Genomic DNA, 16,343 nt, shown 5'->3' with positions numbered 1-16,343 from the left:
TTAGTATTTGTTAAGCACTTACTATGTGCCAAGCACTGTTCCAAGTGCTGGGGGAGATACAAGGTAATCAGGTTGTCCCACATGGGCCTCACAGTCTTAATCCCCATTTTACAGATGAGGCAACTGAGGCCCAAAGAAGCTAAGTGACTTGCCCAAAGTCACACAGCTGATAAGTGGTGGAGCCGGGATTAGAAACCATGAACTCTGACTCCCAAGCCTGTGCTCTTTCCACTGAGCCACACTGCTTCTCTGTAAACACTTAACAAATAGCATAAAATAACAATGCCGCCCCCCAAAACAAACATGTTGGAGGAGGTGGACTTTCAGAAGGTCTCTGAATATAGGGTAGGCTGACATCTAACTAATTTGGTGGGGGAGGGATTACCATGCTAGAGAACAGCATGAGTAAGGGGTTGGAGGAGGAAAAATCAAGAGTGAGATTAGAAGAGTTAGAAGGCTATTTTAGGGGCAACACAGAGAGCAGGTTGGGGAATAGTGAAATGGGGAAGGGGGATAAAAGTGTGGAGAGCCTTGAAGCCAGTTGAAAGGAGATTATACCTGATGGGGAAGGAGGACATGGGGATCCAGTGGAGGATTCTAAGGAAAGGAAAGATATGATACGTCTGGTATGACACTTCAGGAAAGTGATCTTTGAAGCAACACGTAGTATACATTGGAAATGGGGAGAATCGGCAGGAAGGTAGACTAGCAAGGAGGCTGATGCAATACTGTGAACCCCATGTGGGACATGGACTGTGTCTATCCTATCTTGTGTCTAATCCAGTACTTGGTAGTGCCTGGCACATAGTGAGCACTTCTGTGCCTCAGTTACCTCATCTGTAAAATAAGGATTAAGATTGTGAACCCTGTGTGGGACAAGGATTATGTCCAACCTTATTTGCTTGTATCCACCCCATCATTTAGTATAGTGTCTGGCACACAGTAAGTGCTTGACAAGTACCACAATTATTATTACTATTCTTAGAGAACAGCATTGCCTGGTGGATCAAGCACAGGCCTGGAAGTAGACAAGTGGAGAGCGAAGTACAGTTGGAGAAATGGAGAGAGTGAAATCGGGAGTCTGAGGTGAAGACAGCAAGTTTATAAGGTGGTGGAAAGCATAGAAGATGATGGTGAGGAGTCCTTTCTTAGTGTGGAGGTAAATTTGAAGGTATTGGAGGTTACTGAGCAGTGTAGAAATCTGTATTAAGCATCTTTTAGGCAGCAGTATAGGGCAAGGAGAGGCTGAAGGCAGGGAAACCAAGATGGAGGCTAATTCAGTCATTTAGTGGCAGTGTGAGAAGAGCTGGGACCACGGTGGTAGCTGTTTAGTTAGAAACTTGAACAGCCACATAGTTACATATTATCGGAAGCCAGACAGAAGGTCAGAAATCAGTCATTGTGTTTGACCCTTCAACTTTAGGGTATCCATAAAGATAATGGGAAGACCTTCAGGGGTAAGGCTTCTCTATCTTTTCAACATCCCCTTCATCCTCTCTTAATCATTTGTCTTCTTGCCCCCACAAACATGATACATTGAATTAGGAGAGAAAACAGCTTGGGTAGTCTTAGGAAACAGATATTTCTGTTATGCTCATTTAGCAGTAGTGAAATGAAGAAGTGAAAAGCATTTGTTCAAAAAACAAAAAAAAATGCATTATAATTAGAAAGAGAAGGTCTTTACCCTAGGTTTTAAAGCATTCAGTCTAAACTGTAAGCTCACTGAGGGCAGGGAATGTTTCTGTTATATCGCCACCCAAGTGCTTAGTACAGCACCCTACAAACAGCGCTTAATAAGTATGATTGATTGATTCAATTACCTTGCCCTCTCCTACCTTACCTCCCTGATTTCCACCTTCAACCCAACCTGCACACTTTGCTCCTCTAATGACAATCTACTCACTGTACCTCAATTTCGTCTATCTCACCACTGAGCCCTTGCCCACATCCTGCCTCTGGCCTGGTACTCCCTCCCTCTTCATATCTGACAGACATTCATTTTCCCCAACTTGAAAGCCTTATTGTAAGCATATCTCCTCCAAGAGGTCTTCCCTGACTAAGCCCTCCTTTTCTCTCCTCCCACTCCTTTCTTCATCACCCCTGCAATAGGATTTATACCCTTTATTCACCCCTCCTTAAGCCCCATAGCATTTACGTATATATCTGTAATTTAATTTATATTAATGTCTGTCTCCCCCTCTAGATTGAAAACTTGTTGTGGGCAGGGGACATGTCTATCAACTCTGTTATACTGTACTCTCTCAAGCGCTTAGTAGAGTGCTCTGCACACAGTAAGTGCTCAGTAATTATGACTGACTGGTTTGGGGCAACACTTGGGATATTGGTATGTTAGAGGATTGCCTATTGTTTATGGGTTAATGGATTGAAATAGTCCAAAACTCTTATGAGAACTATTAAACTATTTTCCATTAAAAATTAATACTTATTAATAGACAGAATTTCAAGTATCCCAGACAAGCAAAACTTGCATCTCATTTGTTTGTGTGCTAATATCTAGGAAACTGCTAATTTCATCTTTGCATATCAGATTAATATTGAGTAATTACATGGTTCCCTTTCTCAACCCACTAAATTCAACTTTCCCTTCATTCCATAACTAAGCTTAAAATCAATAGTAGTAACAGTTTCAATGTTATGAATGTAGTTACTGGAAATAGTAGTCTACCTAGAAATATTAGCCTATCTAGACATTGGCTCAAATACAAAGCGGTAAATATTCAGATTAACATAAAATGCATCTCTTCATTTTCATTTAAATTTCATTATGTTTGCCCTCATTAAAGATCACTGACCAAAGATTCAATTGCTTAACTCTCTGGATAGTATCAACTGTAAATTATGAGCACTTAAAACACATCTTTCAAGTGAGCTATACATATTAAACCCCTCTTAGGGTTGCACCTGGAGAGTTTCCAGTACTCTTGACTATGGGAGGGAGAGTCAAGCAGAGGCATAGCCATTCCATTCCTACCTTGGGCAGTGGCTAGTGAGTGGATGGCAATCTGCTACAAACTCACCTGTGCTGGGCAGCAGCGTCTTGGGAGAGGATCAAGGGTGGAGACTCTAGTTTACTGCGCGGAAGAAGGCAATGATAAACCACTTTTGTATTTTTACCAAGAAAACTCTATGGATACACTACCAGAAAAATTGCAGATGGAGGTGGGGCATTCTGGGAGATATGTGCCCACGGTGTCGCTATGTGTTGAAGACGACTCAACGGCCTAAGACAAGACAATACATATTAAAAGCAAAAGTATAAAAATTACAAACCAACTGTGAATGATTATTAGTGGAGTGTATCCTTTAGGAATGGACGGTAGAAGTTAATGCAAATGCGTCCTAAGGAGGAACTGTGAAAGATTAGTTGACTGTTTCAAGAATCTGGGTGCAAATTCACCCTTCCATAAACCTTAGTAATTTTAAGAAGCCCAATTTTCAGGTGTCTTAAAATTGGCAACTCATATTTGATGTTTCAAATTCAGCGCAAGTAAAGATTTATACTTTTAAATCCTTTATCCATATAAATGGACAACATTAGCTGCAGTTCTATATTTGAATGCACAAAATTGAGACCACTTTTACAAGGACTATGAAGTAGATTTCAAAATACACATGCAGAGGTGAACTATGAGATTAAAGTCTGATAATACAAAAATTAGCTGAATGACAAGATGTGCTCTATCCTGCTCATTTCTACGTAGCTGGATAGATTAAAGTGCTCTCTCAGAACTCCCTATTCCAGTGTGTCTGAGGGAGGAACAAGGTCCAGATCATAATGTTCCTTCCTCTTTACTATATTCATAAAGGACAAAGTTAACGACAAATGTAACAGCAAATTAGAATAAAAAATTGATCAATTAATGGTATTTATGAGGTTTTTTATATTTATTAAGTGCTTACAATGTGCCAGGCATTGTGAGCACTGCGGTACATATAAGCTTATCATTTTGGACAGTCCATGCCCCACATGGGGTTTACAGTCTTAATCCCCATTTTACAGATGAGGTAACTGAAGCCCAGAGAAGTTAACATACTTGCCCAAGGTCATGCAGCAGACAAGCTTATTGTGTGTGTAGTGCTCTAGTAAGCATTTGGGAGGCAACAATGTAACCAAGTTGGTATACATGTTTGCTGCCCATAGGGAACTTACAGTCTATAGGGAAATACAGACATAGAATAATGCTTGTTAAACTGTGTTATTCAGGTTCTGATCATTCCTTTAGCTGTATGTTAGAGAAGCAGCATGGCCTAATGGAAAGAGCACTGGCTAGGTGTCAGAAGACCTGGGTTCTAATCACAGCTCCACAGAATGTGTGACATTGGGCATGCTATTTACTTCTCTGTGCCCCAGTTACCTCATCTGTAAAATGGGAATTAAGACTGTGAGCCCCATGTGGGACAAACTGATCACCTTGTACCTCCCCAGAGCTTAGAACAGTGCTTTGCACATAGTAAGTGCTTAACAAATACCATCACCATCATCATCATCTGCAAAATGGGGATTCAATACCTGTTCTCCCTCCTACTTAGACTGTGTGTCTCTTGTGGGACCTGATTATTTTATATCTACCCCAGTGCTTAATGAAGTGCTTGGCACATAGTTGGCAATTAGCAAATAACACAATTAATACCACCACAGCTGTGATTATCATTCAGCCCTCATTTCTCCTTTTTCTTTCAGCCTTTTGATCATCTTCCTGCTTTTTATACATCCACCAAAGAGGGGCAGCCAGAGGGATAGGGAGCGAAACATGAAAAAGTCCAACATTGCTATGTAGTGGCCGCTCTGACAATGGTACTAAGGGTATATTGAAATTAGATTTGATAATTGTGTTCAGATCTCATGTACTGGTCTTTTTAATCTCATTAATGTGAATACTTGAGAGATCAGTATGGAAAATCAGATGTAATCTGTGTCGAAAGAGAGTGTCCCTCAGTAGACTCAGTTATGGCCTGGTATTTACATTCCCATGAGCAACAGTCTTCCTTGTGTCATATTTAATCTCTATCTATGAGTCATACAATCTTGTTTGTTTTTATTGGTATTTGTTAAGCATTTACTATGTGAAGGTTACTATACTAAGAATGAGATAGATGCAAGATAATCAGGTTGGACACAGTCCATGTCCAATGTCTGGCTCACAGTCCCACAGTCACAGATGGATTGATTTGTAGCAGTATCTTCCTCCTCCTGACCATTCTAATTACTTATTTATATTTGTCACACTACCAACACCTCCTCCCACCTCGCTCAGTTTATCTGACGACATTAAGTAGAATTCCTGGTAGATGCAGATTCGTTAATCTTTGAGAGAAGCAGGATGGTCTAATGGATAACATGAGGACCTGGGGTCTAATCCCAGCTCCGCCACTTGTCTGCTGGTGACCTAGGGCAAGTCACTTCACTTCTCTGTGTCTCAGTTCCCCCTTCTTAAAATAGGAATTAAGACAGTGAGCCCCATGTGTGACATGGAGTGGGTCCAACCTGATTAGCTTGTATGTAACTCAGCTCTTAGTAGAATGCCTTAAGCACTTAATAAAGACCATTAAAGAAAATAATTAGTTAATATAGCTCTGTATAAAATTTTTCTGAATTAAGCATCAACTCATCAGACCACTGTAGTTCCAATAGTGCACATTTGTCATCTTACCTCCCTAGGTAACTTGAATCCCTCATGCCTGCTCTTGGTTTTCCATTAAGCGATGATTAAAAAACTTGCAATCAATCAATGACTTGTACTGAGCACTAACTGTACTGTATTAAGCTCTTCCCCTCTCAGAGTTGCACCTAGAGAGTTTCCAATACTCTCCCATTCTCGACTATGGGAGGGACAGTCAAGCAGAAGCATGTCCATTCCATTCCTACATTGGGCAATGGATAGCAAGCGGAAGGCAATCTGCTACAAGTCAAAACTCACCTGTGTCTGGGCAGCAGTGGCATGGGAGAGAGTCGAAGGCAGAGACTCGAGTTTACTATGTGGAGAGAGGCAGTGATAAACCACTTCTGTATTTTTACCAAGAAAACTTTATGGATACACTACTGGAATAAGTGCAGATGGAGGTGGGGCGTTCTGGAAGAAATGTGTTCATGATGTGGCTAAGGGTCAGAGGCGACTGGGCAGCATAAGACAATACAAGACTAAGAGCTTAGAAGAGTATAATACAATCCATAGATAAGATCTCTGTCTTTAGGAGTTTACAATACAGTGGGAAAAGAAGCCCACAGTCCCTAACCTTACCTGTTAAAAAGTGAAGACATCCACACGGTTTACTAGGTCTAGCCCACAGAGGCAATTTACAAATACTTCTGACCTTTGATTTCTGTTGTCAGTTACCTGGCCTTGAAGGGTTTTAAGGGTTCTACTTATCATTTATGAGCTGATACAAGATATCCTTCTTATTAGTGTCCTGCAGCTGGTCTCTTTGAAAAGACATTGAGAAAATCAGTTGGGTACACTGAAAGAACAGGCCCAAACAGGCAATCTTCCCCACCCTCCCCTGCCCTCCATCACCAAGTTGAAGTGAGGCCCCATACCAACGGGTTGGGGGGGGGAAATCAGGAGATGCAGCTGCAGTTAAGTATCCCAGCTGTTGAAACAATGCAGAGGCTGTGACAGCTGGACTAGGGTGAGGATGATGATGATGGTGGTATTACAGAAGCAGCATCGCTCAGTGGAAAAAGCACAGGCTTTGGAGTCAGAGGTCATGGGTTCAAATCCAGGCTCTGCCAATTGTCAGCTGTGTGACTTTGGGCAAGTCACTTCACTTCTCTGTGCCTCAGATACGTCATCTGTAAAATGGGGATTAAGACTGTGAGCTCCCCCATGGGACAATCTGATCACTTTGTAATCTCCCCGGTGCTTAGAACAGTGCTTTGTATATGGTAAGCACTTAATAAATGTCTCACTTTTATTATTATTTGTTAAGTGTTTACTATGGTTCAAGCACTATTCTAGGTGCCAGGGTTCATACAAGCTAATCAAGTTGGACACAGTTCCTTTCCCATATGGGGCTCACAGTTACAATCCCATTTTACAGATGAGAGAACTGAGGCACAGAGAAGTGAAGTGACTTGCCTAAGGTCACAAAGTAGAATGGTGGAGGAGCCAGGATTAGACCCCAGTTTCTTCTGAATCCTACACCCATGCTCTATCCACCAGGCCATGCTGCTTCCCCACCCTGTCTTAAGGGTGAGAAGCCTGAAAACTTCCTTGCAAAGTAATGCACTGCATCACTTATTTTTGAGAGGTTTCTTTTATGGATTGTTTTTTAATCATGACTGAGAAGCAGCATAGCCTAGGGGATAGAGCACGGGCATGTGAGTCAGAAGATCATCGAGTTCTAATCCCAGATCTGCCACTTCTCTGCTGTCTGGCCTGAGGTAAATCACTTCACTTCTCTGTCCCTCAGTTACTCCATCTGTAAAAATGAGGATTGAGACTGTGAGCCCCATGTGGGACAGGGACTGTGTCCAACCTGATTCGCTTGTATCCACCTAATTGCTCAGTACAGGGTCTGGCACATAGTAAGTACTTAAATACCGCAATTATTATCATTATTATTATTAATCAGTGGTATTTACTTAGTGCCTAATGTGCCCAGAATGCTGTACTAAAGTATTTGAAAAAGTACAAAGAAAGCAGACAAAGGAACCTTCTCACCAGATGTTTACAGTCTAATATGGTGGAGACAAATTCATTCATTCAATCGTATTTATTGAGTGCTTACTGTGTGCAGAGCACTGTACTAAGCACTTGGGAAGTACAAGTTGGCAACATATAGAAACAGTCCCTACTCAACAGCGGGCTCACAGTCTACAAGGGGGAGACAGACAACAAAACAAAACATATTAACAAAATAAAATAAATATAATAAATATGTATAAGTAAAATAAATAGAGTAATTAATACATACAAACATATATACATATATACAGGTGCTGTGGGTAGGGGAAGGAGGTAAGGCGGGGGGATGGGGAGGGGGAGGAGGAGGAGAGGAAGGAGGGGGCTCAGTCTGGGAAGGCCTCCTGGAGGAGGTGAGCTCTCAGTAGGGCCTTGAAGGGAGGAAGAGAGCTAGCTTGGTGGATGTGCGGAGGGAGGGCATTCCAGGCCCGGGGGATGACGTGGGTGGGGGTTCGAAGGTGGGACAGGCGAGAACGAGGCACAGTGAGGAGATTAGCAGCAGAGGAGTGGAGGGTGCGGGCTGGGCTGTAGAAGGAGAGAAGGGAGGTGAGGTAGGAGGGGGCGAGGTGATGGAGAGCCTTGAAGCCGAGGGTGAGGAGTTTCTGCCTGATGCATAGGTTGATTGGTAGCCACTGGAGATTTTTGAGGAGGGGAGTAACATGCCCAGAGCATTTCTGGACAAAGACAATCCGGGCAGCGGTGTGAAGTATGGATTGAATTGGGGAGATATAGGAGGATGGGAAGGGCGGATCTTGGCAATGTTGTGGAGGTAAGACCGGCAGGTTTTGGTGACGGATTAGATGTGAGGGGTGAACGAGAGAGCGGAGTCAAGGATGACACCAAGGTTGCGGGCTTGTGAGACGGGAAGGATGGGAAAGTCAGGGAGAGAGCAGGGTTTGGGAGGGAAGACAAAGAGTTCAGTCTTGGACATGCTGAGTTTTAGGTGGTGGGCAGACATCCAGATGGAGATATCCTGAAGGCAGGAGGAGATGTGAGCCTGGAGGGAGGGAGAGAGAGCAGGGGCAGAGATGTGGATTTGGGTGTCATCACCGTAGAGATGATAGTTGAAGCCGTGGGAGCGAATGAGGTCACCAAGGGAGTGAGTGTAGATCGGGAACAGAAGGGGACCAAGACCTGAACCTTGAGGAACCCCTACAGTAAGGGGATGGGAGGGGGAGGAGGAGCCAGCAAAAGAGACTGAGAATGAGGACGGAGTCTGTGAAGCCAAGGTTGGATAGCGTGTTGAGGAGAAGGGCGTGGTCCACAGTGTCAAAGGCAGCTGAGAGGTCAAGGAGGATTATGATAGAGTATGAGACGTTGGATTTGGCAAGCATGAGGTCATTGGTGACCTTTGAGAGGGCAGTTTCCATGGAATGTAGGGGACGGAAGTCAGATTGGAGGGGGTCGAGGAGAGAGTTAGCATTGAGGAATTTATGGCAGCGCATGTAGACGACTCATTCAAGGAGTTTGGAAAGGAATGGTAGGAGGGAGATAGGGTGATAACTAGAAGGTGAGGTTGGGTCAAGAGAGGGTTTTTTTAGGATGGGAGAGACATGGGCATGTTTGAAGACAGAGGGGAAGGAACCAGTGGAGAGTGAGCGGTTGAAGATGGAAGTTAAGGAGGGGAGAAGGGACGGAGCAAGAGATTTCATGCGATGAGAGGGAATGGGGTCAAAAGCACAGGTGGCCGGTGTAGCACTAGAGAGGAGGGAGGAGAGCTCCTCTGAGGATACTGCTGGGAAGGATGGGAGAGTAGCAGAGAGCGTTGAGAGCCAGGGGGGTTGGAGAAGAGTGGGGGGAGTGACTTTGGGGAGGTCAGACCTGACCTGATCATCTTGTAAGCTCCCCAGCGCTTAGAAGAGTGCTGTGCACATAGTAAGTGCTTAATAAATGCTACCATTATTATGGATTTAATTTTATTAATGAAGTAGGAGGCCAGATTGTTGGGGGTGAGGGAAGGAGGAGAGGGAGGAACCGGGGGCCTGAGAAGGGAGTTGAATATACAGAAGAGCTGGCGGGGATAATGGGCATGGGTGTCAATAAGGGAGGAGAAATAGTTTTGTCTGGCAGAGGAGAGGGCTGAGTTAAGGCAGGAAAGGATAAACTTGAAGTGAACGAGGTTGGCATGGTGTTTAGACTTTCGCCAGCAGCGTTCAGCAGTTCGAGCATTAGAGTGAAGGAGGCGGACAGTGGCAGTGATCCAGGGCTGTGGATTAGTGGTATTAGAGAGGTGAAGCGAAAGGGGAGCGAGTGAGTCTAGCTGAGTAGAAAGGGTGGAGTTGAGAGCAGTAATCTGATCATCAAGATTGGGTAGAGAGGAAAGGGAGGCGAGGCGAGGTGTGAGGTGCTCAGAAAGATGGATGCGGTCAAGAGAGCAGAGATCTCTGTGAGGGAGTAATATGGATTTACAGGGGAAAGGAGTGTGAGTGAGGAGGCAGGTGAGAAGATTATGATCAGAGAGAGGGATTTCAGAGTTGGTGAGGGTGAAGACAGTGCAGCAGTAGGAGATGATGAGGTCGAGGGTGTGACCAAGTTGGTGAGTGGGCGAGGTGGGGTGGAGCAAGAGGTTGGCAGTGTCAAGGAGAGATAGAAGGCAGGTGGCAGAGGAGTCACCAGGGATATACATGTGGATGTTGAAATCTCCAAGGATCAGAGTGGGCATGGAAAAGGAGAGAAGGAAGGTGAGGAAGGGGTCAAAATCGTTAAAGAAGTTGGAGGTGGGGCTGGTGGGGGGGCGGTAGATGATGGCTACAAGAATCTGGAGGGGGTGGTAGAGGCGAATAATGTGGGCTTCAAAGGAAGGGAAGGAATGGGAAGGGTCACAAACCCTTGCTTTGTGACCTTGGGCAAGCCACTTAGCTTCTTTGTGCCTCAGTTACCTCACCTGTAAAATGGGGATTAAGACTGTGAGCCCCACATGGGACAACCTGATTACCTTGTATCTACCCCAGCTCTTAGAACAGTGCTTGGCACTTAGTAAGCGCTTAACAAATACCATAATTATTATTATGTTAAAGTTGGTAGGGCTTATGGGTGTGGGTGTAGGAGACCAGGAATAAGGAAATGTAGTTTCACTGGTCAGAAGAGAGGGTGGACTTATAGCAGGCCAAGGGGAACTTAAAGTTTCAGTTTGTATGCTGAGTGTCCCCCAACATGATGATCTGCACAAGTGGCACTGAGGATCAATCAATCAGTCAATCAATCAAATTTATCATATACTTACTGAGCAGTTCAAATATAATAGTAGAGATGGTCCCTGCCCACAAGGAGCATACAGTCTAGAGAGGGAGACAGGCATTAATATAAATTAGGGATATGTATGTAAAGGCTATGGGGCTGAGGGTGGGGTGAATAAAGGTGCAAGGGCAATGCAGAAGGGAGAGGGAGTGGGAGAAATGAGGGTTCAATCAGGGAAGGCTTCTTGGAGGAGATGTGATTTCGATAAAACTCTGAAGGAGGGGAGATGGTGGTCTGTCGGATATAAAGGGGAAGAGAGATCCAAGCCAGAGGCAGGATGTTGGTGAGGAGTCGGTGGTGAGATAGCTGAGATCAAGGTACAGGGAGTAGATTAGAATTAAAGAAGCACGAGAAGTAGCGTGGCGCAGTGGAAAGAGCCTGGGCTTTGGAGTCAGAGGTCATGGGTTCAAATCCCGGCTCCTCCACTTGTCAGCTGTGTGACTCTGGGCAAGTCACTTAACTTCTCTGTGCCTCAGTTCCCTCATCTGTAAAATGGGGATGAAGACTGTGAGCCCCCTGTGGGACAACCTGATCACCTTGTACCATCCCCAGCGCTTAGAACAGTGCTTTGCACATAGTAAGTGCTTAATAAATGTCATTATTATTATTAACATTATTATTAGAGGGGTGAAATGAGTGTGCTGAATTGTACTAAGAAATCAGCGAGGTAAGATAGGAGAGGGCAAGGTGATTGAGTGCTTTAAAGTTGATGGTAAGGAGTTTCTATTTGATATAGAAGTGGATGGGCAACCACTGGAGGTTCTTGAGGAGTGGGGAAACATGGAGTAAACTGGTTCAATCTCTCTCTCATAGTACCGTGACTGGATTACTGCATCAGCCTCTTCTGATCTCCCATCCTCCTGTCTCTCCCCACTTCAGTCTATACTTCACTCTGCTGCCCAGATTATCTTTGTGCAGAAACGCTCTGGGCATGTTACTGCCCTCCTCAAAAATCTCCAGTGGCTGCCTGTCAACCTACGAATCAAGCAAAAACTCCTCACTCTTGGCTTCAAGGCTCTCCATCACCTCACTCACTCCTACGTCACCTCCTTTCTCTCCTTCTACAGCCCAGCCCGCACCCTCCGCTCCTCTGCCACTAACCTCCTCACTGTACCTTATTCTTTCCTATCTGGCCATCGATCCCCAGCCCACGTCCTTCCCCTGGCCTGGAATACCCTCCCTCCACACATCCTCCAAGTTAGCTCTCTTCCTTCCTTCAAAGCCCTACTGAGAGCTCACCTCCTCCAGGAGGCCTTCCCAGACTGAGCCCCCTTTTTCCTCTCCTCCTCCCCATCCCCCCAACCCTACCTCCTTCCCCTCTCACAGCACTTGTATATATTTGTACAGATTTATTACTCTATTTATTTTACTTGTACATATTTACTATTCTATTTATTTTGTTAATGATGTGTATATAGCTATAATTCTATTTCTTCTGATGCTTTTGACACCTGTCTACATGTTTTGTTTTGTTGTCTGTGTCCCCCTTCTAGACTGTGAGCCCATTGTTGGGTAGGGACCGTCTCTATATATTGCCAACTTGTACCTCCCAAGTGTTTAGTACAGTGCTCTGCACACAGTAAGTGCTCAATAAATATGATTGAATAAATGAATAAACTGATGATAGAAAAATGATCCAGGCAGGGGAATGAAGTGTGGACTGGAGTAGGGAGAGACATGGAGCAGGAGGCCCACAAAAAGGCTGATATAGTAATCAAAGAGGGCTAGGATAAGTGTTTGGATCAATACGTTAGGGTGGATTTTATTGATGTTGTGAAGGTAGAACTGACAAGACTTGGTGACAGAGTTTTTTAATGGTATTTGTTAAGCATTTACTATGTGCCAGGCACTGTACCAAGCGCTGGGATGGATACAAGCTAATTCATTCATTCAATCGTATTTATTGAGCACTTACTGCATGCGGAGCACTGTACTAAGCGCTTGGGAAGTACAAGTTGGCAACATATAGAGACGGTCCCTACCCAGCAACAGGCTCACAGTCTAGAAGAGCTAATCTTCTAATTAGCTACTCTAATTAGCTAATCAATTAATTCTAATTAGCTAATCAATAACAAGCTAATCAAGTTGGGTATAGTCCATGTCACACCTGGGGCTCACAGTCTTAATCCCCATTTTCCAGGTGTGGTAACTGAGGCATGGAGAAATTAAGTGACTTGTCCAAGGTCACACAACAGACACGTGGCACAGCTACTAAAAGGACAAAAATCAAATCAAATTGTGTTTTATTATTTTAACATCAATTATACTGTAGAAAATTAACCTATAATTTGTTCAGGAAAATTAGTCTCACCTGTGTCAAGTCCAACCGTAATATCTCACCAATGAACTTTTTCCAATACAAAGGACTAAACTAACTCTGTGTCCCATCCAGTGTTCTCTGTTCAATTCAGCAACTTCTAAGAAGCATGTTCATACAAAAAAAAAAAATACTTTAGGATCTCATTAATGGAGTTCCACAAGCTTTCAAATTTCTTAAGTTTAAGGACTCTTCAACACCTTTCCAGTCTTCAGTTTGCTGAGATTGTCTTTTTTGTCAAAAGGTTTTCCTTCAATTTCCAATCAGGAGAGCAAGCTGAGGAGTAGTGACGTGAAGAGAGTAGATATGTAAGATGTGGAAAGTTGGTGGAAAATCTTGAAATCAATTCTAAGGATCCGTTGCTTGATGTGGAAGAAAATGGGAAGCCATTAGGTTTTGAGGAGGGGAGACATATGTACCAAGTTGATGCTTCAGATGATCTATGCAGCAATGTGTAATACAGATTGGAGTAGGGAGAAGCTCAATGAAAGGAAAGCAGCAAGGATACTCATACAATAGCCTAGCCGCGGTGTAACAGGAGCTTGGATCAAAGTGGTTGCCATTTGGATAAAGGTTAAATCATGTATTTCCAAAATAACTAGGGCTTTGTTTTTGGTATATACTGAGCCCCTGTTGAGTTCAGAGCACTGTTTTAGGTTCTGAGAAGAGTCCCAAAGAGCTCCAAAGTCCCAAAGAGTACTGTGTGTGAGGCACTGTACTGTGTTGGGTAGATACAAGCTAGTCAGGTTGGACACAATCCATGTCCCGCGTGGTGTTCACTGTCTTAATCTCCATTTACATTTCCCAAGTCATACCCTCCCAAATTCCAACTCAGCACTCATGTCCTCCTTGTCACTCACAACATTTAAACATTGATCAGTTAACAAATTCTACTATTTAAGCACTTATTTAGTCACTTAAATACCTTAGCAATCCTTTCTTAGAATCGGTATCTCTCTTTTGCCCCCTGTAATTTGTTTGTAAATTATTTTGTGTCTGTCTCCCCAGACTCTCAGCTCCTCAGGGCAAGAGTTATTTTTTTTAAAAAAAGTTATTTGTTAAGTGCTCATTATATGCCAGACTCTGTACTTGAAGCAGCAGGCCTAACAAAGAGAGCAAGGGGCTGGGAGTCAGAAGGTCATGGGTTCTAATCCCGGCTCCACCACATCTCCTGTGTGACTTTGGGCGAGTCATTTCCCTTCTCTGTGCCTCAGTTACCTCAACTGTAAAATGGGGATTTGAGACTGTGAGCCCACGTGGTACAGGGACTGTGTCCTACCTGATTTGCTTGTATCCACTCATTCATTCATTCAATCATATTTATTGAGCGCTTACTGTGTGCAGAGCACTGTACTAAGCACTTGGGAAGTACAAGTTGGCAACATATAAAGACGGTCCCTACCCAACAACAGGCTCACAGCCAAGAAGGGGGAGACAGACAACAAAACAAAACATTTAGACAGGTGTCAAAATCGTTAGAATAAATAGAATTATAGCTATATGCACATCATTAACAAAATAAATATAATAGGAAACATGTACAGGTAAAATAGAGTAATAAATTTGTACAAATATATACAGGTGCTGTGGGGAGGGGAAGGAAGTAGGGTTGGGGGGATGGTGAGGAGGAGAGGAAAAAGGGGGCTCAGTCTGGGAAGGCCTTCTGGAGGAGGTGAGCTCTCAGTAGGGCTTTGAAGGGAGGAAGAGAGCTAGTTTGGTGGATGTCCAGTGCTTAGTACAGTGCCTGGCACATGGTAAGTGTTTAGCAAATACCACAATTATTATTTCTAAACGCTGAGGTAGATGCAACCTACTTCATGCATACAGTTGTATTTATTGAGGGCTTACTGTGTGCACAGCACTGTACAAAGCATTTGGAAGAGTACAGTATAAAAATAAACAGACACATTCCCTGCCCATAATGAGCTTACATTCTAATCAGGTTGGACACAGTCCCTGTCCCATAAGGAGCACACAGGCTCAATCCCCATTTTACAGAAGAGCTAACTGAAGCACAGAGAAGCTGAGTGCCTTGCCCAGGGTTACCCAGCAGACAAATGTTGGATCTGGGATTAGAACTCAGGTTCTTCTGATTTACAGACCCATGGTCTGCCCAATAGACCACACTGCTTTATGATTATTTCTCTACTGTTTTCCCCCAAGCATTTAGTATCTTGCTCTGCTCTTAGGAAGTCCTCAAAAAATGTTTTTGATAAATTAGATGCGACACATTCTCCAACAAATACGGCCCTAAATCAAGGGTTCCCAAAATTTCAGTCACAGAGAATTGCTTAGGCAGGTCATTGGTTAACTGACAACATAATTAAGCAAACTTATTATAAAGTGGAAATGAACAACATAAATATGAGATATCTTTTTATTAGTTATCTTTTAAATTTGAAGGTATTGTGAAAGATGCAGTTTAGCTATGGGTGTGGCTGAGAAATCCAGCTACACCCACCGTGCACACCCAAAGACTATCCCTTGTTTGGGTGATCTTGGTCTTTGTAATGACTTTTCAGATTTATTTCTCCATTTCTCAACTCTCTTGAAGTTTCTGCTAGTACAGTGCTAAGCCCTTAGAACAGTGCTCTACATTCATTCAATCATATTTCTTGAGTGCTTACTGTGTGCCAAGCACTGTACTAAGCACTTGGTAGAGTACAGTATAATAACAAACTGACACATTCCCTGCCCATAATGAGCTCACACAGTAAGCACGCAATAAATAGGTTGACTGATAAGGAGAATCAATCAATCAATGGTATTTATTGAGCACTTACAGTGCTTTTTAAGAGCACTGTACTAAGTGTTCTTTTCTTGATTCAGGGAACATGTCTACCAACCCTTATATTGTTTTATTGTCCTCTCCCAAGGACTTAGTACAGTGCTCTGCACACAGTGAGCACTCAATAAATATGACTGAGTGATTGACTGAGTACAATATGCCATAGTACCAAAGGAACTTTGTTTCTTATTCATTCATTCATTCAATCATATTTATTGAGTGCTTTCTGTGTGCAAAACATTGTACTAAACGCTTGGGAGAGTGCAATACAACAATAAACATACACATTACCTGCCCA

General features: G+C 43.5%; 1 protein-coding gene across 1 annotated transcript in view; it reads left to right on the top strand.

Annotated features, from left to right (window-relative positions):
* The first annotated feature begins 282 nt into the window (after positions 1–282).
* LOC119928831 (ADAM DEC1-like) overlaps positions 283–16,343 on the top strand; it is a 65,271-nt gene continuing 49,210 nt past the window's right edge. The window contains exon 1 of the mRNA XM_038747347.1: positions 283–345. Within this exon, the coding sequence (XP_038603275.1) occupies positions 283–345 (63 nt within the window). The remainder of the gene's footprint in view (positions 346–16,343) is intronic.

Source organism: Tachyglossus aculeatus, chromosome 5 (genome assembly GCF_015852505.1).
Source record: "Tachyglossus aculeatus isolate mTacAcu1 chromosome 5, mTacAcu1.pri, whole genome shotgun sequence".
Taxonomy (NCBI): Eukaryota; Metazoa; Chordata; class Mammalia; order Monotremata; family Tachyglossidae; genus Tachyglossus; species Tachyglossus aculeatus.
Note: the sequence above shows the minus strand (reverse complement) of the source record. Positions and strands in the feature narration are given on the sequence as shown.